The 21,487-nt window shown below is 37.3% G+C and overlaps 1 protein-coding gene across 1 annotated transcript in view; it reads right to left on the bottom strand.

The window, feature by feature from the left end:
• Nucleotides 1–21,487, bottom strand: part of SEL1L3 (SEL1L family member 3) — a 33,959-nt gene that overhangs the window by 8,405 nt on the left and 4,067 nt on the right. Inside the window, exons 2-17 of the mRNA XM_066317145.1 lie at nucleotides 20,709–21,276; nucleotides 19,008–19,134; nucleotides 16,106–16,227; nucleotides 14,640–14,755; nucleotides 13,829–13,884; nucleotides 12,698–12,830; nucleotides 11,977–12,109; nucleotides 11,131–11,277; nucleotides 10,487–10,698; nucleotides 8,799–8,978; nucleotides 7,556–7,675; nucleotides 6,814–6,954; nucleotides 5,676–5,738; nucleotides 4,101–4,277; nucleotides 2,452–2,579; nucleotides 1,742–1,825 (exon numbers count right to left, since the gene is read on the bottom strand). Coding sequence (XP_066173242.1) covers nucleotides 1,742–1,825; nucleotides 2,452–2,579; nucleotides 4,101–4,277; nucleotides 5,676–5,738; nucleotides 6,814–6,954; nucleotides 7,556–7,675; nucleotides 8,799–8,978; nucleotides 10,487–10,698; nucleotides 11,131–11,277; nucleotides 11,977–12,109; nucleotides 12,698–12,830; nucleotides 13,829–13,884; nucleotides 14,640–14,755; nucleotides 16,106–16,227; nucleotides 19,008–19,134; nucleotides 20,709–21,276 — 2,507 coding nt within the window. The remainder of the gene's footprint in view (nucleotides 1–1,741; nucleotides 1,826–2,451; nucleotides 2,580–4,100; nucleotides 4,278–5,675; nucleotides 5,739–6,813; nucleotides 6,955–7,555; nucleotides 7,676–8,798; nucleotides 8,979–10,486; nucleotides 10,699–11,130; nucleotides 11,278–11,976; nucleotides 12,110–12,697; nucleotides 12,831–13,828; nucleotides 13,885–14,639; nucleotides 14,756–16,105; nucleotides 16,228–19,007; nucleotides 19,135–20,708; nucleotides 21,277–21,487) is intronic.

The raw sequence follows: 21,487 nt of genomic DNA, 5'->3' as shown, positions 1-21,487 counted from the left end.
TTTCTTTGGTAAGCTTTACCTTTCATTTATGTGACTCATTTTTGCTTGTCTTTTTAGATGGAGCCTTTTGAAAAAGGATTTGTCTGTCCTTATATTTGAATGTATGAACAGAAAAACAGTCTCTGTTCCTCTAAGGACTTTATGCATCTCACTGACTGTAAAGCAAGTAGTAAAATTTAATACTGTCTTTGCAGTATAGCAATTCAATATTCTGATACTAGACAAGAGCATCTCTCATATTCTCTGCCACTCATCTACTCTACATTATGAGGACTACACATCTAGAATTAAGAGGAAGTCTTTAAAATCATGTGTGTCGTTTTAAAATCCCAAGACAATAAAAAACCCACTTGGGTGTACCTTTTCCTTCTAAAGTTTCCTATTAAAGAGCAGTGCTGCCAACGATTTTCTCTACAATACAAAGGCAAAACCATGGCAAGTTTCAGGGTTTAATGGCTTGTTTAACTGGAAGATATGGTCAAATACACACTTGATTTCAAGAGTAGCTGCTTAAACAAAGCAACTTAAATTGTGAAAGTAGCTGTTCTTACAGAACTAGGTGGTGTAACCTCCTGTTATCCAGCTATTCCTGCACGATTACAAATTATTTCTTGTACTTGTCCTGTAAAACCTCTGGTACAAGAGAGACCTGGTACTACAAAAGGAATTCAGAGGAAAGTTGGGAAATTGGTTGATCCTTACGTCTCAAAGGGCCACTAAGAAAAGAAACTACATTTACGACCTTTAAATCAGTCTTTGAGATCAAACTACCATGATAGACAGATGTGTAAAATGTGTCTGCAAATGATGACTGAAGAACACATGTTACTTGGATGGATTGGCAGTGCAACAATTTATACCCATGAAATTTACACCCTGGCACCTCAAGTAGGTCTCCAGGAGATTTTCCCTGCTAGCTGGTGAGCACAAATTTCCTGGAATCTTAATGCTCTACCAGTCATCTACCTGAGGAGTGCAAAATGAGCTGGGCAGTCACAGCCTTGCACAACAGAACACGGTAGAAAAATATTATCAGAGTTTTTTGGTGTTCAAAAGAGGGCTCAAGTCTAAGAAGGAATGTAACCTACTCCAGAACAGTCCACTGACAGGCTCTTGTAGATCTCCTTAGCCTGAAGCACTAATTCAGTACTTACAGGGGGAAGCTCCAGGACTACATGAGCCATTGTTTTAATCACATATGACAGTCTGATATTTGCATACACAGTATCTAATGCTCATGCCTACAAAGGTTGCTAACATAGAGCACTAACCTGGACATGATTTTGAAACGTCTTGACTGGCTCATTGGATAATATACTTACACAAAAGACAATATTAACTATACACAGAAAACAAATCTAATCCAGCAGCTGGACTTTTCACAGAAATAAACAGAAGAGAGAAGGTAAAATATGAGATTTGTAACAGTGTGAATAATAAAAGTGAAAGGTATTCCTCAGGTTAATCCAGTGCATATTGCATAAATATTATGGGATGAGAATCACAGTTGTTACAACTATTACACCTATAAACTCCTTGCTTTCCACTTGACTCTGTCAGAATTGTTGAACTATATTTTGGGTCAACTCCTCCTTCCCTTTACATCAGCAGATGTTTTGCAACTGATTTTTGTAGTGTTACTACTACTTTTTCCTTTGAGGTGACGGCCCAATATTAATTATTTTGTCCTGCTATAAAGTAAGTGAAAAAATAGAAAATAAAGAGAACAGAAGAAACATACCATGAAAGTTCCAGATATGCATTGAGAGCTTTTCTGATTACATGACCTAAGTAGCCATTCTTCTCTGCAATGTGTTTTGCCCAGCTATGGAATAGAACAAACAAAAAATGAACAGTAATGCTTAAGTAATGTTATCCCAACTCACGTAGGCTCAAAGACCACAAAAAGGATATGGGATCAGCATCTGACTTCTTCTGCAAGACAAACTATGGGATTTAACAGTAGTCACTGCATCAATCCTGTAACGATTGACTAAGCACAAGTAGTCCATTAATCTCTATGAGTGTATTAGAGACATCCTATGGTTTTTTCTCAGCAAAGTTTTTTTAAGAAAACAAACATAAGTTGATTGACGCTATCAATAATTATCTGCCTGGTTTTTGATGCAAAATGCCAATTCTACCACATCACAAATTTCTTGAAAATAAAATAGAAAAAGTGAGGCTTTGTTAGATACAACCTTTCAGAGTTGTTTGATACAATCTCTCAGAGTTGTTCTTGAAAAAAAAAAGTAGTACAATACTCAATAGCTCTTAAAATCTACTGGTCATCTAAATAATACACATACTCATGCAGATCAAATATTATTGCAGAAGAACCTTTTGCCATACCACTGTGAAGTATTTAGGCCATGGACTTAAAAATCGCCAATAATCAAAATAATCACACTGGAAATATATTCCTCATTAATAAATGGGCTCCTTACTTACATTACAGCTTTTTCTGGATCTCTAGGGAAGTCCTCCATATTTCCAGTGATGTAGTACAGAGAGCATCGCAAAGTCCCTTCTATATGTCCCCCTTGGGCAGCTTTATAGAAATAGCGTGCAGCAACTGTCTGTGAAGAAATAAGACACAATTAGCAACTCTGCATTATTAATCTTGATTGAGATTTCTTCCTCAGGATTCATTTCATCAAAGAAATAAAAGTAGGCAGCTGGTTAATGAGGGTAAGATAGTTTAACTACTTTTAATGTACTTAGATGAAATTAATTCTTTCTTCTAAATTTTTAAGGGTTTAGGCTAGAAAAACTTTTGAAAAACATGTATTTGGGTAATACTACAGAACATCAAACAGAAAAGTGCCTAAATATTTAACTAATACTTGCTAACATAAAAGTCTGGCATGCACTGACAAAAGTAAAATTAGTTATTCACTAGTAGGAAGATTACTAAGGCATCCTGAAGAACAGAACTTTTGCACTTGTGATGCCAAATGAAGGCTATGGAGCAGCGGCAATTCTCTGTATGCTCAGCAGACCACAACCACAGTGCTCAAATCTTTGAAACTGGTTTATAAAAAATAACAAAGATTGAGTAAGGCTGTGTGACTACTCATTTTCTACCCTCAGGAACAGTAATCTGTAAAGTAAACCAAGCCAGCATACAACCACAAATAATTTATTTCAGGGAATTTTTAACCATCAATATATGGTTTCTGTTAGTGAGCATGGACTACACAGTCCTTCTTGCCATTGGCTTTGATGAATAAAGAAACCTGAACATTTTTAGATGTACTCTTATAATCAGCCCACTCTGAAAAGTGTATTTTGGTCCCTAGGGAAGGCAAATGTGTTTGCCAGATGCACATGTTGGTGAGCACTGCTGCTATTGGCAGCAGAAATGCTCATTGCCTGGAGTATATCCAGATCTCAGAACTCAAAGGTCACACTGAACACATTTTCTAGCCCTGAGGTCTGCTGGCATTTATTACAGTCTACTTCATTATACTTGTGCTCCTGTTCATACAATACCAAGTAAATTAAAAGAAATATAAACAAAGTAGACCATTCCTATTAGGAGGAAATTTGTTGTGCACATATGTTAATGGGTTCTGTCACAGAAAAATAAAATAAAATACTGCCGTCTACCAGGATTGTATCAAATTTTACAGTTACATTTTCAAGTCTGGATTGGAGGCCTCTCACTGCAGTTCAGAGGCTCACAGAAGCCATGTGAATGCAGCATAGCTGTTCATGATATCAGGGACAAGGTTGTACTACTTTCAATTATTGTGGGATCCCTTCCCTGTAAACTTTCCAATCCAAAACTGAGAACCCAAAAGGCCATGTGATGTGAGAGCACACACCATCCTTCCTAGCTGCTGGAAGGAGTAAAATCTGCACCTGTTTTGTTTCTGAATCAAAAGAATACAAACACATGTGCATAATTTTGAGTGAGATACTTGAGCAACATCTCTCTCCCTAAGCAATATGACTGAATCCCCCAGAAAGATCCTTCTTTATGATGAAAGGTATGAAAATCCAACATAGGGTGAACAGAGCAACCTCAAGAATGAGGCAAAACCTTCTAAATTGGGCCCTAGCATAAGAAATAGTACCATTAAGAATTTACTCACTTGATTTCTACCAGGTACTCCAGGATAAATCCCATCTAAATATAGGACACCAAGGTTGTATGATGCATCTGGATTTCCCAATTCTTCAGCAATTAACCAGTGTTTGGCTGCTTTCTTGTAGTCTCTTTTAAAATTGTGGTAATACCATCCTAATCCGTTCACTGCCTGGGGCAAGCCCTTAGGGAAGGAGAAAAGCAGTTTCAGGTCACGGATTTGACTCTGCTTTTTGTCACTTCTGGGACTAGAGGTTATAAAGCTTTTTTTTCTCCCCACTACTCTTCCCTTTGGCCTTGTATATAAAGTGAGGAATAAGACTCCAGTGTCATCTTATTCTGCAAAGTCTCAGCCACGCACTGACTTTCACTTGTTGACAAGAACAAACTGTGACTGAACAACAAATAGGACACTTATTCTTGTCAACTCCCAGAAACGGGTTGATAGAAATCAAAAAGGCAATCAAACTAGAACATTTCCTTGAAAATAAATACAAAGCAATGACCACAGAACTTTGTAATGCTACTTTCAAAATGCAATTCTCCAACATCATACAGCTTAAGATACTTTTACTTGCTTTGTTACATCTTTGCATTTTGGTTCAAGAGGAGAAAATCTTGAGACCATTTTAATTTTTGTTGCAATGAGTCATCACTTTGTTGCATAAACTGGTGCATCATACAAGGCTGTAAGTATGCCAGCAATGTCACTAACTTGTACATTAAAACGCAAAAGCTGTTAAACTTTTCAACAATTATGATGTTGTTTTTGTACATAAAATGTGCCTTGGAGCATAAGAATCCAAGTATCTGAGGTCAAGCAGAGTAAGGAAATTGATGTCTGTTTATAGGAGTCTTCCAGGAAGCTGTTCCTCAGATCCTGAATCAAGGGAATTCTGATCAAATCTTAAAAGCCTCTCAGTTTATTTAAACCTTTCCCAAACACATAGTAGAAGAGATAGTCTCTCCTGTTTCAAAGGAATCATAGAACTGGCACAGATCTTTTCTGATGGTGGTCAGCAGTGAAGTCCTACTGTCATAATCAGTAATTTACCTAATTCTGGTTCTAAGACCTAGGAATGTATTAAAGGTCTAGGTACCCTTTCATTTTTATTCTAAGGAGCAGATCATGGCCTGGGTAACCTGGCTGCCCTCGATCATTAAACGGAGTGAGGCTCCTCTGCTCTGTTGTGCCTGTCAATGTTTCTCCCTACTGGGGGAAAAAAACAGGAGACTTTGGGACATCCAGGTCTTCTCCCTTAATGCTTAGGAATATGAGGCAAAAATATACTCCTAGATCAGATACTTCTTACAGATTTACTCTGCAAATGACTTGACTAACATCAAGTTCCAAAAGATCTAAGTAGAGAGGATTATTTTTCTTTCACAGAAATTTTGGCTCATTTTGAGTGGTCTAGTCTCCCAACTTGGGAAAATAAGGCCTTCACCATTCATGGTGATGGCACTGGAAGAAGCAAGCAGTGTTGTCACAGAATTATGGTAACAGGCTTTTTATATAAATCAGATTTCAATGCTGCACCTGGTACAGAACTACTAAAATAAAATATTTATTGTATTTTACCTTGGCTGCTGCTTTCTTCATCAATTCCAATGCAAGTTTTATATTCTTTTTCACACCTTGACCCTAGGAAATGGATATATGAAACAATCATTGTTTATAAATGCAGGCTGATAAAAATTCACTTACGCATATCCAAAATGCCTTTTAATATTGATACTATTACCTATCAAGTTTCATTCAGCTTTAAACAGTTACAACAAAACAAGCAGCTTCGTGTTCATCCTTCTTTCACAGCTTTACAAAATCTCAGTGATTCAGTCCAGAAACAATTATCTCATCAGTATATTCAAGTGATTTTTACAGGTAGATCTTTAATTTTGAGAACTAAGGAAAAATGAATAGCATTCAAAGGATCATAAGTTGTGCACACTTTGGCAGTGAGGAAGAGCTTTCAGCTCTCCTGAAAAAGGATGTTAAAAGTGTCTCTAGAGGAAATACACAGATGTCATGCTTATGACGTTCACATAAAGTAATTCCAGACACAGGTAAAACAGATTATGTATGTTCAAAATTAACACAAGCAAAACTTAAGCATGCATTTTCTAGAGAAAAATCCTCCACTGTCAAAGGAATGAGAGGAAGACATAACAGTTCCTCACCAATAGTTCTAAGCTTTAGTGCTTGAATGTCTTATATGTGACATCACTTAGCTGATATACCTCATTTGACTCAGGTGAGGTCATGCTTCAGTTTAGCATCTTCTGTCTACTGCTTCCAGCAGGTAAAAACTAACTGCATGCAGCGATACTTTAATTCCAACTAAAAAAACCCATCCTAATAAAGGGCATTCTGAGAAAGGATCAAACTTTTACCTACATCTCTACACCAAAGTCTATGCCTCCTAGCTGTTTGGGTTCTTGAGGCGACAAGACATTAGGAAAAATTTGGATCCCCAATTTTGGTGGTATTTTGATCCTGAATATGGCTAGGAATAAAGTAACTAGACTGTTTTGAAAATTTTGCTCTTTTTAAAATTTTTGTGCCCTTTTTGGTAAAAATCAACATTAGCTTCATACCTACTGATTGATTTCCAGAGTAAATCTAAAAGCACTTGCATACATGTGTCGCTGCAGATAACTTACAAATGTCATGTTATAGGAATGGTTATTTTCAAGTGAAAACATCAAATATGACCTACCTTAAACAAAACAATGGCGTAATCATATATTAACACTGGATCTTCTGTTTCTATTGCACCCTTTGCATACCATTCTATTGCAGCTTCAGGATTTTTTGCCACTCCTTGCTGGCCCCAAAACAGCATCTGAGCCAAACGTTGCTAGAAGAAAACAAACAGTAATGCTATAAGTGCTAGTATTGAAACCTGAATTGCAGGGGCAGGCTTTTGCAGGCTTAGATGCATTTCAAATGTGAGAAGAATCTAGTATACACCCTCAACAGTTTGAAAACAACTGTTTAACAGGAATATTCAGAGAGCTTTTCAGCGATGTAATGTACTGATACCAGGCTTGTTTTTACAGCTGTCAGTATCATAGAAGTCTGGATTGTTTTAAATGCAGAGGTAAGTGATAAGACAGATTTGATGCATGTAAATGGCTTGGTATTACAATATATTGCTGCTAGTCTCAGATCAGCAGCAGTAATTGCAATGTATCAAATACAAAGCCAGGGAAAAGGATCAGAGAAGGAGGTTGCCAAGACTTGAAGACTCTTCCCTTCTCCATTGCATCATTGTTATGGCTTTGGAACGGTTACTGGACATTATTGAACAGAAACGTGAGAAAAACGGGCTTAGAAAAAAGAAGCAATTCTGGGTGGAAGGAGAAAATGTCTGTCTGCTCTCCTCCACAACTTTCCTACACAGTCTACATTCCTTGGTGTGCCTTACATCAAGAATAGGGAAATTTATTATTTTATACCTGTGCAGCTGCATTTCCTCTTGTTGCTTCATGTTTTAGCCACATAAAGACATCACCATTTTCTTTTGTTTGAGCTTTTAGCAGTTCATCATCCATCAGTCTTATAGTTTCAACAAATGCCTGAAGAGTAGGTGAACAGAAAAAAATTAACTGCCACATGAATTTCACAGTGAATTTCTACATCTGCTACCAAAAAGAAAATGTTGTCCATTTCCTGTTTATCCCTAAAAATTCAGGATCAGTTCTGGATTTAAAATTCTAATCACTCCTCTGCTGGCCAGTGCATTAAGAACTATTCTTGCATCCACTGTAAAAAACATTTACTGGTTTGGTCCAAAACTTCAAGTCCATTCTACACCGGAAAGATATGGCAAGAGACCAACAACTGAAAAAAACCCCAAGCCATCTTTTGGTTTTAAATGCAATTAATAGTAACAAAGAAGTGTTTTAAAGTCTTCTAAGGCTTTAAAATTTCTATAGAAATCAGTTTCAAAAGATTTTAAAAAAGCTGGCATAAAGCTTGATGAAAACCTGACCCACAGCACTCTTATCTAGGTAAGTCTGTCAGTTTTCAGTTCTTCAGCAATTAAAATCTCTCTACTTTTGTACAATAACCAGGTTTTCTGATAAGCCAGGATCCTAGCACTACCCTACCTTGACAATTCTTTACAAATAAAGTTGTGTTACCTCCTGTTTAGCAGCCTATTCTAAAATCATTTTATTGTAACTTTATCAGATAACTATTTAACAACCAAGTCATTACATCTGATTATAGAAAAGGTTTAAGTATGGAGAGGACAATCCATCTTTTGCAGCAACTTCATGATGTCTGTCTACTGAAATAGCAGTTTAGTTGCTTAATAAACACATCCAGTTATATTAATAATTAAAAATCTGAGTGAGGATTTAGGGGCCAAGGCTTGGACTTGAATAAAAGAGAGGCTTGTGGACAATTCTGAGGATTTGAGTCTGATTTTGATTTTGATTCCCCCTTCCTAAGAACCACGGTAATGATACCTACATATAATTTGGGGAATTTTGTAACAATCATTGGGTCACAGAATGATTTGGGCTGCAAGGGACTTTTAAAGACCATCTAGTCCAACACCCTGCCACAGGCAGCGACACAAATCAGATGAGCTAATAGTCGTAAATCAAGACAAAAATCTTCTGGCCACATAATATGAATATGAAAAATAACTTGCACAGAAAACAAATTCAGATACACTTATAACTCTTTTACCTGTTCCCCTTTTATATTGTGTTGATCCAACGATGTCTTCATTGCAATATTGCTGTAATAAGCATATGATAGCTCCAAATCAAGTGGATAGTTATTAATGCCTTGGTAATGTTTATAGCCAAGATTCATCACAGAAAGTCTCTCATTCCCCTGAGCACCAACCAAACTATACAGCAGTCCCTAACAAAAATCAACAGACATAAACAAGAGTGAATTCACTGCACATCTCACAAGTTAAGCACTTTGCAGGAGATTTACAGGGGACAGAATGTTCACACTGGTACCTGATATACTAGCTATATCATATAAACACAGTTACAGAAGCAAGCACAGTCATAAAGTAGTCAAAATGTCTTATGTTTGCACAGAAATGTTTGAAAGAAAAGCTAGGCTCTAAATACTTTTCAAGTACTGCATTTATTCTGTCTTCACTAAGTGTGCAGCAATTTTTTAACATCATTTTACTATGGTGTTGTTTATACTCTGACACTTTTTATACTCCACAGTGACTAAACTAGTCCCACTGATGCCAGCTGGAGTTTTCACACTGAATTCTTCCATATGGAAACACATGAAGTTAACAAACAGCATTTGAGAATCTTACTCTAGGGATCTGACATGACTAGTAGGATGGAATCTATGGCTGATAGGGTATCAGCAGAAATCTCCCTTGAGGTACGTGTTAATTGGTCTACACACCACACATTCGCCAAAAAACATTTTCAGCACTATTATTATTTTTCACCTGCACAGTAAGAAAACCACTGGTGTCCCATTTGTGCTGGATATTAAATTATATATATAAAATGTTTCCTACACTATCTGAAGCAGATCCAGGGACGAAATGACTTAGCCTCCATAATAAGCAGTATATACTCTATAATTAGGGTACAAAAAAGGGTCCTGTCTAAGGTTTCTTGTTTTTGAAGAATTGCAGGTGAGCTTTGTCTCTGATTAGCCTGTAAGGGGTTCTTCTGATTTAGCATCCTGTAACCATAACAGACAGATCTGCTATTCTCCATGGGCGTTTTATACTATGCTATTATATCACAATTAAATAGTTTTTGGCAACTTTAGTGCTGTCTTCTTCCCCTGACATATAAACCCCTTCCCTTTATTTGACCTAGCACATTGAAACATTTCAGTTATTTGCAACCCTGCAGTTACTCAGTCGATGCACGGTCACTTTTCTACAGAAGAAAACTGTTTTACTTTGGTTACCCTTCCTCACTTGACCATAATATACTCAGTGTCACATTTTTGCACGCTCTAAAATCAGAATTCCTTTCTGACTGTACCATGCAACCTTTTCACTTTAGATCCGCCTGATCTGAGACTTTTTTCCCTATCTTCAAATGACTGTGGGTGACTCAAGGACTCTTACTCAATCCTGGCTCCACAGTGACTAGGAAAAGCAGTACTTTCTATGCGGTTCACTTTACTACCATTTTTAGGTCTTTAGTGTATCACTGATATCCTTGTTCTGCTTGAGCAGGATAAAGATTCCCACCATCAGGCCTTCATAAAGATATCAAGGTATTTATTAGTAGCTTTATTCGAGAATCCCTTCAACCACCACCTGGATCTGAGAGCAATTTCACTTTTTTTTAATTCAATGGATCATCCCATTTCTTAACTATCTTTAAAGGTAATTTCACAGACACAACAGAACATGTTAAATATAGTACCTTTACACGATCCACAGACACACCAAGTCCTGTTTCAAATATAACGGCAAGGAAATAGGAAGCCTTATGGTATCCACAACAACTGGAATCCATTAGAAGAGGGACAGAGGAGCCCAAATTGCTGAGGCCATTGGCAGTGGACAGACCTTTCATAACCTTCTCAAATATCCTCCGGCCAACTTCTACAACTGTATCACTTCCATCTCCTAACACTAAAAATAAAATACAGGACACACAGTTATTGCAAGAGTTAAAATTAGGAACCAGTTTCCCCAGAAACTGAATAACAGACAGAATAATGTATTCTGTTATTTCTCAAGCTGAATGCTATTCTCAATGCAGATGAAATTCCTAGAGACACAAGGTATTATTGAATATGAAGGGTGAATAAAAATCCAAACGACCATCTCAAAGTAACTAACCACTAAAAACATAAGGATATTTCTATGATTCCTTCTAGCAAATAAGCCATCCTTTCATCTGCAGCATATTGCAACATACAAGCTATATTACACTCCTTTAAGTTAGCTGATATGAAAAAAAAGAAAAAAAGAAGTATAACACATTAAGTCAAATGATACTAAACTACACAACAAATATTGTTGAGTTGTTTAAGAGCAATTTAATAAAATAAACATGATTACCATCTGGACTACTGAAATTCATGTCTTGTAACAGTTTGAACAAAGTGTAGTACTTTTCCCTGAGCTCTTTTCCCCACATGAAAGCATCACATTTGGATTTTTCTCCATATTTGTGAATCAGCTCCAAATAATAGTTTTCATAGTAACCTAGAGAAAACAACATATTTAAGACATGAAAGCTGACTTCTTGATTTTGAAAACAAGTTTCTGACAGAAAAAAAATTCTAGTAAATTACAAATTCATGGACAAGATGAGCACACACTTAACACCAAGCTAAAAACTCAACCAGCTAGCACACGCCACTTACAAATACATTTAGATTTCTTCTTCCATAGTCTGGTCACAACACATTCAATAGAATTCAAATTAGAAACATAAACTAGTTTTCATCACACATTTAAACTATGTCACTCTCCTTTCACCAAAGTGGACACTTTGGTAGAAACCAGTTAATTACTGAATGTTATGCAACTGTGGCAGAAACATTCTAGCAAAATCTACCCATTTTCCTTTGGGATCATTTTAAAAATGAAATGGAAGAAAGGCAATTGCATAGCATACATGAAAGGCTGAGAGTATTTCCTTATCCCTTTATGCACCTGTCTTATCAGAGAAGATATATCAAGATGATTTAAGTTTTCATTCCATGACACAGAAGTATTTGCAGGGACAAAACCCCAGTTCTAGCTACCACTAATGAGACTAAATTCTTCAAATTGCATTTTTTTTCTTGTTATGGCTGTACTGAATTTCACTTTTGATGATCAATATCCAGATTGTTAAAGGAAAGAAAACAAGTCTCCAAAGATGACAGCTTAAAATTCATGTCATAGTTCAACACTTACAAGTTCTGTGCGTTTTTTCGCCTTGCCTTACGATATATCTGTAATCATAAACTATTTCTTGAATGTCCATACATCTCTCATAGTAAAGTTCGATTTGTTCCACTGTGTCTTTGTCATGAAGAGGATTTGAAATCTGTAAAAAGGCAAATGATGGATAAATGATGTCCCCAGTATCTGTTATTGTGTATGCTCAGCTAGAAAGATGCATTGTACACAAATAACAAAAGGAAACAGGCTGTTCACTACTATCAGCTTATTTGGAACATCATTATTAGTGTGTCAGACAACCTGATGCTGGCCACAGTAGACCATTGTCTGTTTAAATGATCAGCATAATCCAAAAATCACAGATGAATTTCCAGAATTGACCAAGCTATGTGACTTTTACCATCAGTTTTATCAAAACCATAGATTAATCAAATGTATCCAACAGTGTATCATCAGAAACTCTGGGAACAAAGCAATACTGAAAATATGTCCTTATTAAATATAGATTTAAAAACACTGCTTTACACACTCACTTCCCAAAGTATTATCTTTTAGCATTGAAACAATAACTAATATTGTAGATTTCAACAGAAAATTACCATATATGACATATGCTCCCAGACACCATTGTGCAAATAGCTAGTTTATCACTTGATGAACATTCCATCTAAAAAATAAATAGTCATAATTGGCTGCTAATATTTCAGAATTTCCAAGTAGTGCTTTTGCTTACCTGTTCTGTTTCCAGCACATTGAGGCGATAGTATTTGACAGGTCCAAAGAATGCTTCAATACCATTTACATACCCACTGCCTCCAAGAACGAAGTATCCAGCAGTGTCATCATAATAGAAATCTTCCCTAAAACTTGAGAACATGAAAGAGAAGTAAGCTGACTATCTAGAGGTACTGTGAAAGAAGAAGCAGAAGTTAGTATTTCTCAGAATTTCTGCAATTGACAGTCTTAAGCTCATTGCAAAGATCTTTTTCTTTTGTCATTTGTTTATTCTCAAAATTGACTCTGCAATTTAGTGTGATAAATTCTGGAGTAAATTTAACAAATCCCTTGTCTACAAACATATTAAACCAGCAGGTGTTTTATTTTTCTGACCTATAAGTAACTTTTGCTATTTTATGCACCATTACTCAACCTTAATTTTTTTCAGTTCCACCTTTTTCTTTCACTTTTCTAAAATCAGCATATGAAAATTTAAGTTATCTCTCTCCTAGAGTTATCTGCAACTTATCAATTTCTGGATTTAAAGCATAGCAGAGAAGGAACAATCCTGAATTGTTTGCCATGCAGTTCACTATTACGTAGCTCACTTATTAACAGTGGCGCTTTTAAATTATTTGCAAGAGAAAGAGTCCATCTTAAATTATAGTGAAAGAGAACAACTAAAAATCCATTTTTAAGAATATTTAGTTGCTTAGAATAAAGAACAGAGCATGAATACTTTTGGTAGCAGTTTTGCTCTCTAAGTAAGCAAAGCAAGTAACCATTTCCCTAGTGAAACACTACCTCTCACAGCAACAGTAAAACTAGACTTCAGTAAGGCCAAAAGTTCATTTCAAGACTGATCTTAATGCCACTGACCTGCCAATCAGTTTTTAGTGAGGGTTATCAGACTTTAGTACTAGATCATGCACTATGTTAACTCATGGCATTAACAAAAATATTCAGCTCGTGCTTAACATAAGCACAGTAAAGCAAATTGGTTTTGAAAGCATAGTGTAGAAAAAGACCACAATAATTTTCAAAATCAATTAGAATCTCAGTTACAAACTTGTGCTATCCTTCTCCCATTTTCTGTATCCGAACATATACACAGATATTGCTCCACGAAGGGGAAAATGGTGCTTACATAAAAGATTGATGATGATGTCTTTTCAAATTCTTCCCAACACTGCTTACTTCGATCTAAAAGAACACAAAATATTAATTACAATAAAAGAAATGTTATAGGGTACATTTATTGCAGTGTCAAGTTGCTCTAGGGAAGGTTTAAATTGGATGTTAGGAAATACTTCTTCACTGAAAGGGTTGTCAAGCACTGGAGCAGGCTGCCCATGTTAATTGTGGAGTCACCATCCCTGGAAGTGTTGAGGTCACTAAGTGCTGTGACTGTTTTAATTGGTATGGTGGTGTTTGGTCAAAGGTTGGACTCGATAATCTTTGAGGTCTTTTCCAGCCTTCATGATTCAATGATTCTTCTTGAGCCACAGCCCAAAGTCCTTCTCCCCAGGGCTGTTCTCAGTCTACTCTCTGCCCAGCCCATGTGTGTGCCTGGGATTCCCCTGGCCCAGGTGCAACACGTTGCACTTGGACTTGCTGAACGTCACAACTTTCACATGGGCTCACCTCTCAAGCCTATCCAGGTCCATCTGGATGACATCCACTCCCTCCAGCACCTCAGCTACACCACACAGCTTGGTGTCGTTAGAAAACTTGCTGAAGGGTGCACTCAATCCAACTCAATCAAAGTTGATTTCCCAAAGCTGGATGGTCTGAACACCCCATCACAACTTCTAGTTTTAGATTTTTCATTCTTTTGCTATGTGAGCATGTACAATTTACAGTATTTCTCTCAGCCTCAGCTATTAAGAAGTTTGTTAGAAGCATAATCAAATTATACAGATCTCAGCCTTGAACCTGTAATTCAGTAACAAGCATACCTGTCCACCCTTAAAGGAGAGATCCAGTCGAAACCACTGCTTCAGAGGAAGGCTGAAGCTGGTTTTCACTGCAAGGTCATCCCCTCTCATGAGATGCATCTGAATATGCACATAACCTGAGAGCAAAAAAGGAGGAAAAAGGAAATAAACAGTACAGAAATATTAACAGCAAGAATGGGTTTACTATCATGTTATTCACAGTGATTCTGTCCTCTTCATCACCAACAACAGAAATGTGGGCACTCACCAAGCCATACATCAGCTCTCAGAGAGTCCCACAGACAGAGCTCCACATTTCAGTTACATATCTCAGATGCTGGTGCTCAGGCTCCCACACGAAATCACAGACTGAAAACCAGGGTTAAACAGACTGAACAGACTAAACCTAAGGCAAACAGGGACGCTGTCATAGTTGATCTCAAACATCAGACAGAAGTTGTGACTTGCAGTAAACAGCAGAAGGGACCAGTAAACAGTGGCATCCACTCAGCACTCAACTGGTGGCACGTGACTGCAATGATCAAGTACAAGATGACTCTACCCTCCACTTCTTGGACCTGCAGAAGCTACACTGACAGAATGAGCTTTGAAGACCAGAACAGGCTATTATGATAATCTAATCAAACACTGAGAATAAAACTGGCCCTAAAATCTCACCAACAAAATCTCACATTAAGCTGATAACTTCTATTTCTTTTGTTCTTCAAAGAAAAGCATCTAGTTTATAATGCATATTAATTACTGAAACTGGCTATATGATGGAGAAAATGAAAATGACAAAAATAACAGAGAGGAAGAAGTCAGTTGTCGAACTCGCAAAGAAGGAGGAAAATAAATGTATTATGAGAATGCCAGGTGTGCACTTTTAAAACTCTGCATGTTTATTTCCTCTGTGAGCCTGCCAGCCAGCTCCCAGCACTCTTCTGACAAGAACAGAGCCCTTCTCCAAGTGCTGCAAGACTAAGACAGTGCTACCTCTTAACTTTCTTCTGGATTAGGGAAACAGATGAGTTCTTGAACATTGCAATGTAGGCAAGACCTTGAAGGACTTAAACTTTTTCTGAGGCTACTTCAAATTATCAAAAATTTCCACGTTGTATATATACACAGGAATTAAGACTAATTTAAAATAACAATTCAGTAATAATAAGAAAGCTTGTTCATTGAGGCAAGACTGTTTAATCTCAAGTGTATGCTGCTGGCTGTTGGATTCAGGCTATTCTCCTGACAAAGCAGACGCTTCCTGAAGTTAGCCAAAACTAGGTGCTGTGCAACTACTCAGTTTCCTCCTGTTCATTTAGTAGCTACTTTCCTACTGAGATACTGTAGTCAAAAAAAAGCATTTTGCCAGAGATCAATTTCACAAAATAGATCTGATAATATATTTTTTATAAATGTTATTCCTAGCACAGATTGATAAAGACTGTAGTAGACCTCTTCTGAAAGCTATTAATAATAGCTCTTACCTTCCTCATTTAGAAATACAGCAGGAGTACCATACATTTCTTTGGAATCTATAAAATAGAGTATACCACACAGATCCTTTTCACAATGATGGAGTAGATAGAGCCAGATTGAAACAGTGAACCTGTATGAGCAAAAACAAACAAAAACCCACTCCTGATGAGAAAGCTCTCTATATAATTTGAAAAGTATGCATTTCACTTGAATTTAGCAAACTTGTGTCACATGTGTAATCTTCAGAATAGAACACATCCTCTGCAGTAAAAACTTTCAGAAAAAAACCACTTAAGACTCTTGGATCTTTGATCTCTAACCACAGACTTTCACGGCAAAACAGGAGAAGAAAGCAAGGAAGCGTTATCTGAATCAATTCCAAAATGCCAGGTCAGAGCTGCTTCCAGATCCTACATCAGCAAGGAACTGAAAACACAACTAAGACAAACTGGAGCCAACCTCCCACACACAGACTACAGTATCAAATCCCCAGACGCACTGTCTTATTATCTTGATTGCTGAAGCCAGTAAAAACTATAAGCTCTGTTTGCTATACTATAAGTGAACCCTGAAAACATGCTTGGAAGAACCAGTTAAAAATGAATCCATCCTCTGGACAGTACAGATAGGTATGAACAGCTGTCACAAAAGCATCACAGGATAAATAAAGGTGGAGCCTAGGCAAACTGTGGAACAGCACAAAGTAAAAAACCAAATACCAACAGCACTATGTACTTAGAAATTTCTGTTCAAACCTGGTTGAAGCACTAAAAGCAGAATTTATACCACAATATCTTACTTTGAGGAGTTCCTCTGTGCCAGATTAAATCTGCTTCTGTGTTCTTAATAGAAATTTGATCACTTATTTCTGTAACATTGCGACAGCACTTAGGTCAATGCTGAATGACTTCGAAAATTGTACCTCCAATGTACAATTCAGCAGAGGATTATAATTGTTATCATATCTGATTAAATAGTCCACTTTTCTTAGTGACTTTTAGAAAGAAATAGTCGGTTTTTGCATTTCTATATTTATTAAATATGGTCAATATATGTTTACAACATTTTAGGATTGGGTCAGCTAGCCTTGCTTCGCTCTCAAAAAATGGCTTAACATGAGTGCCTTGTATCTTTTTCTAAACTAAGCCGCCAGAGATCTGAAAGCCTAACACCTGCTCTCCTGCTTTTAAAAAAATGCAAGGGTGATAAAGTTTTCCCTAATGGAAGCTATGCCTTAAACAGCTAATAACACCATTTTCTCCAGAGATGGTACATAGGTGAGGTAGAAAGGTTTGTAAGTGAAAATCACTTGTCATTTATTGATATTTGATTGTCAGGACCTACAGGCAAACACTGTGATTCTAGAAATACTGCTCATGTGTTCGTGCTTATATATTGCTCTTTTCAACTTTCACCTCTGCCAATACAACAAACTCAAATGGCTCAGTGTCCATTTAATCCTTCATTGGAAGTCTGAGACTGTGTTTGTTCTGAACACATTTCTTGGGACAGAGTTGGGGACAATGCTGACTCATTTCATATCCCCATTGGTGCAGAATGCCTGTGTGAGCAGCCCCTTACAGTCCCAGCCTGTCCTAGCTGCAGGCTCTCCAGTGGCAGCCACCTCAAATGACAGAAATGTATCTTGGGATCTCTTTCTTTACAAATCCCTGACTGAAGTCAAACAAATAATCTCAGATCCATCTACTTCTGTTGACTTCTGTGTGGGGAACCACACACAGAACTGAAGAGAAGAATTCTCTTCCTCTCCCTAGCAGAAATACCCCAGGCTGTCACACAACCACAACACACACTGAAGACATCACCTGAAGGCAAGAACTATGTGGAGCAGATAAGAAGATGGATAAATTCATGCCATATACTCTAAACCAGAGCTTGAGTGCCTCAGTGCCAGAAGCAGAATGCAACTGCGTTGGTGAGCAGAGAACAGCAGGCTGTCACTCACCCAGAAGACACCAGGAGCTAAAAACTGCTCTGTATTTATGGTTTCAGTTATGGTCTGAGAGCTACTAATTTGGATGCAACCTGTGCTCTCTGGCAAGTCTTCTTGGCACTCATCTTGGAGCAACAGGACAAATGCAAACCAGCAGGCAAGTTCCAGTTCCTGCAATCATTTCTTACTTCAGTAATAATGTTGCCAAGGTGAGAGCATCTGGCGGAAGGGGGCTATATTTATATATCTCTTTTCCCCTGAAGTTGCAAAATATGACTGGAGAGTTGTGACAGCTTTGGGAAGGGGGACCAGAGCAGAGAAAGATGACCTTACAAGAGTGATTCCTCTGTAACTGAATAGTATGCTGGAGCTAAGGAGTCTAACTGTTCTGTCTAAATAGGAGAGTTTACGCAGCAATGGTAGAAGGAAATGGAGTGAGCTCAAGCTGGAAGACTTACCTAGGCAGAGGATTCTATCACTAAGGGCTTGTCAGGTGCAAAATTAACTAGAATGTGAATTTATAGGGACAAAGCTGCTTCATACTGCTTGCCCTTGCAAGAAATTCTACCCTGCTCTCGGTCTGCAAACAATGATGGAAATCGAGATTTGTTTGTGATGCAGAAAACCCCAGGCTAGTTATTTATGAGACAGCAGTCTGATCATGACAGCAGGTAACAGCTAACTCACCCTCCCAACTGTACCTAACCCATTCAGTTACACCTTCCAGTGGCATCTCTTCCACAGCACTGCACAAACACATATTGTATCTTCCTGAGGCTCAGCTTAAGCCTGTGCAAAACTGGAATCAGAAGAAACTGCAAACTAGGTTCCTTTTGCACCTTTTCTCAAATTAGTAGGCAGTATTCCTTTAATTTGTGGTATAGGCCAAGAGTTTAAGTACATTCTATAGTGTTAAAACCAAGTACAGCCACATTCAGTTACTTGTATATACTTACATGGGATAATCAATCTGATGTTGTCTGACTGTCTCAAGTTCTCTGTTTTCAAACTGTTCAAATTTCTTCACAATTCCTGTTTTTTCCCCACTGGAAGCATATATAAATTCAAGAACCTGCACACCATCTGAAAAATACAATCTTTCTTAATCTGACAGACAGAAAGCACAGAAACTAATTTATTAGCTCACATTCCTACAGTCAAATATATAAATCACCCAACAGATTAACACAAAAGTTAACACAAACACTCAGTAAGTCCTTAAAAACAGGTTTACCTGCTGCTGTTAAATATGTTACAGTCTTGGACCAAATAACCCATGAAAAGTAAAACACCCTGTTTCCAGATGGAATTAGAAGCAGAGAAAGAACAGACATTTAAATCGAACATACTTAAAGAACCAGTTAGTAAGCAAGAAGTCTTAATTTATGTTATTCACTTAAATCTCATCCTGTCTTTGGTTATACCTAAGAGACGTTTCTCCACATCTTTTGGACTTGCTCTCCATTTGTGCCTCTCTATATTATACATATGCATAGGTACCAATTCTGTTCTTAACTGATATGGATAATCCTGTCATAAAACTGATAAAACTGCCCCTCCTAAGAAACAGGAGGAAAATCTTCAAGGCTGTCATATATCATCAGCTTGCCTAGAGAAACCCAAAAACCAAACAAAAAACCACCAAGAAACAGCAAAATAAATTAAACCCTGAGCAATTTGTTACAATATTATTTTAAGAAACAAATTTGAGTATTATTTTCTCCTATTGTCTATTAAACTGATTTAATCTGTAATAGAAAAATATAATACAGACAGTAGGATGTTTCAAGATGTTGCAGATACCACATGCTGTCTCCAACAAATATTTTAGAAAGCCCCTAAAGGAAGTGAGATGTTCCCTGTTCTTCTTCTGAGCATTTACATGCCAATGTAGTGAAAAGAAATGATACAAATACCATTATGGGATTTTCTTGGACAGAACAATTTAGAAACAAATGTTCTTTCTCCTTCTAGGTTCTGATTTGGGCATGCATTGAGAACAAAAGAATTGTCAGCAAGTATAAAGCTAGAGATAGGCAAGCAGAAAAAAAAAAAAGAACTAAAAAAATCTAAAAAGCAAAGCTGTTTCAGTAATCTATACCGTTGGCAAGACACGATTTTTATTTAAAACTACTACCTTTTTTTTCTAAATTGCTTGTTCATAATGGTTCTAGGGGAAAAAAAAAGAAGTGCTGTAAAGTTTACCTCACAACAAAGACTTGAAAATATGTTTCTGAGTGTGAGACCATCATCTTAAGCAGAAGGAGACTACTTGTGTGAGAATTATGTGTGTGTGAACTGCAGAACTGATTCTGAAATAATGCAGTAATGGTCTGAACAACTCTCTCTGAAGATAAAGGAATTATGTCCACTGACTCTGGTAGGTTTTGACTAAAATTGTTTGAATACACTTCAGAAAATAGGGGGCCAGGCTGCTACAACCTCCAGGCTGGCTGTGATGAAACAATCTGAAGAGCAGGATGGCTTCAGCACTTGCAATTCTTAACTTTACAGTTATGGAGAATACATGTTCAACAGCGCTTCCCAAGTAAACCACTGTATGTAACATTTACTATTTACTACCAGTATGCACTTTTTAACAGCTTACCAAAGATGTTATTTGTTTCCTTGGGGAAAAAAAGTGACATTGCACCTACCACTTTCATGAGGGCACTGAGGTATCCTATTGGCCTGGAGCATCCACAAATAGTCTGCACCCCACTGAAGACAAACTTTGTGGTCCTTATATGGCCGTTCAAAGGGTGGTACTGCCTCTAAAAACGTGTAATTCTTGGCAACTGCAGCCTGGTAGTCTTCACTCTGCTCAACATCAGAGTTGCTGGCTGATCTGTGACTAATCCATGCATACAGGATCACACTGTGCACTATTATTGAGTTTCTGATGATATAATCATCTCTGTAAACCATGGTGTTTGGAAATTTCAAATGTACTTGTCGAGTTCTGCTAACGTAAAGGTTCTTCTCATCCTTCCATCTCCTTCTATATACTGGTACACCAGTCCTAAACTCAGAGGAAGCTACTGCTTCCAAACTGACAATACAAGGCTTAGAACATAAATACTGAACTGAAACTTCAGAATTGTTAAGAACTTTCTTTTCTAAAATGTTTAAATAGATAAAGTCTGCATAATCCATATTCTTCTGAAACTGTGGAGTAACTGCCGTTGTCTGTAATGTCTCCTTTCCAAAGGACAGCATGAAGTTCTGGAAGAAAACCCAAAATACAAACATGTTAACCAGAGAATCTAAGTTTATGTGATTACTCATATACTCATAGTAATTACAGAACATTGCACAAGCATGTTGATAGATCATATTTAACTTCAAAATATGAGGTTTCTTTCACCCAGCAAGTAGACATAGGTTACTGGACAGCCATCTTCAAGATTTTAAGGTAACAACTTCCCTACATCAA

Source organism: Sylvia atricapilla, chromosome 4 (genome assembly GCF_009819655.1).
Source record: "Sylvia atricapilla isolate bSylAtr1 chromosome 4, bSylAtr1.pri, whole genome shotgun sequence".
NCBI lineage: Eukaryota > Metazoa > Chordata > Aves > Passeriformes > Sylviidae > Sylvia > Sylvia atricapilla.
Note: the sequence above shows the minus strand (reverse complement) of the source record. Positions and strands in the feature narration are given on the sequence as shown.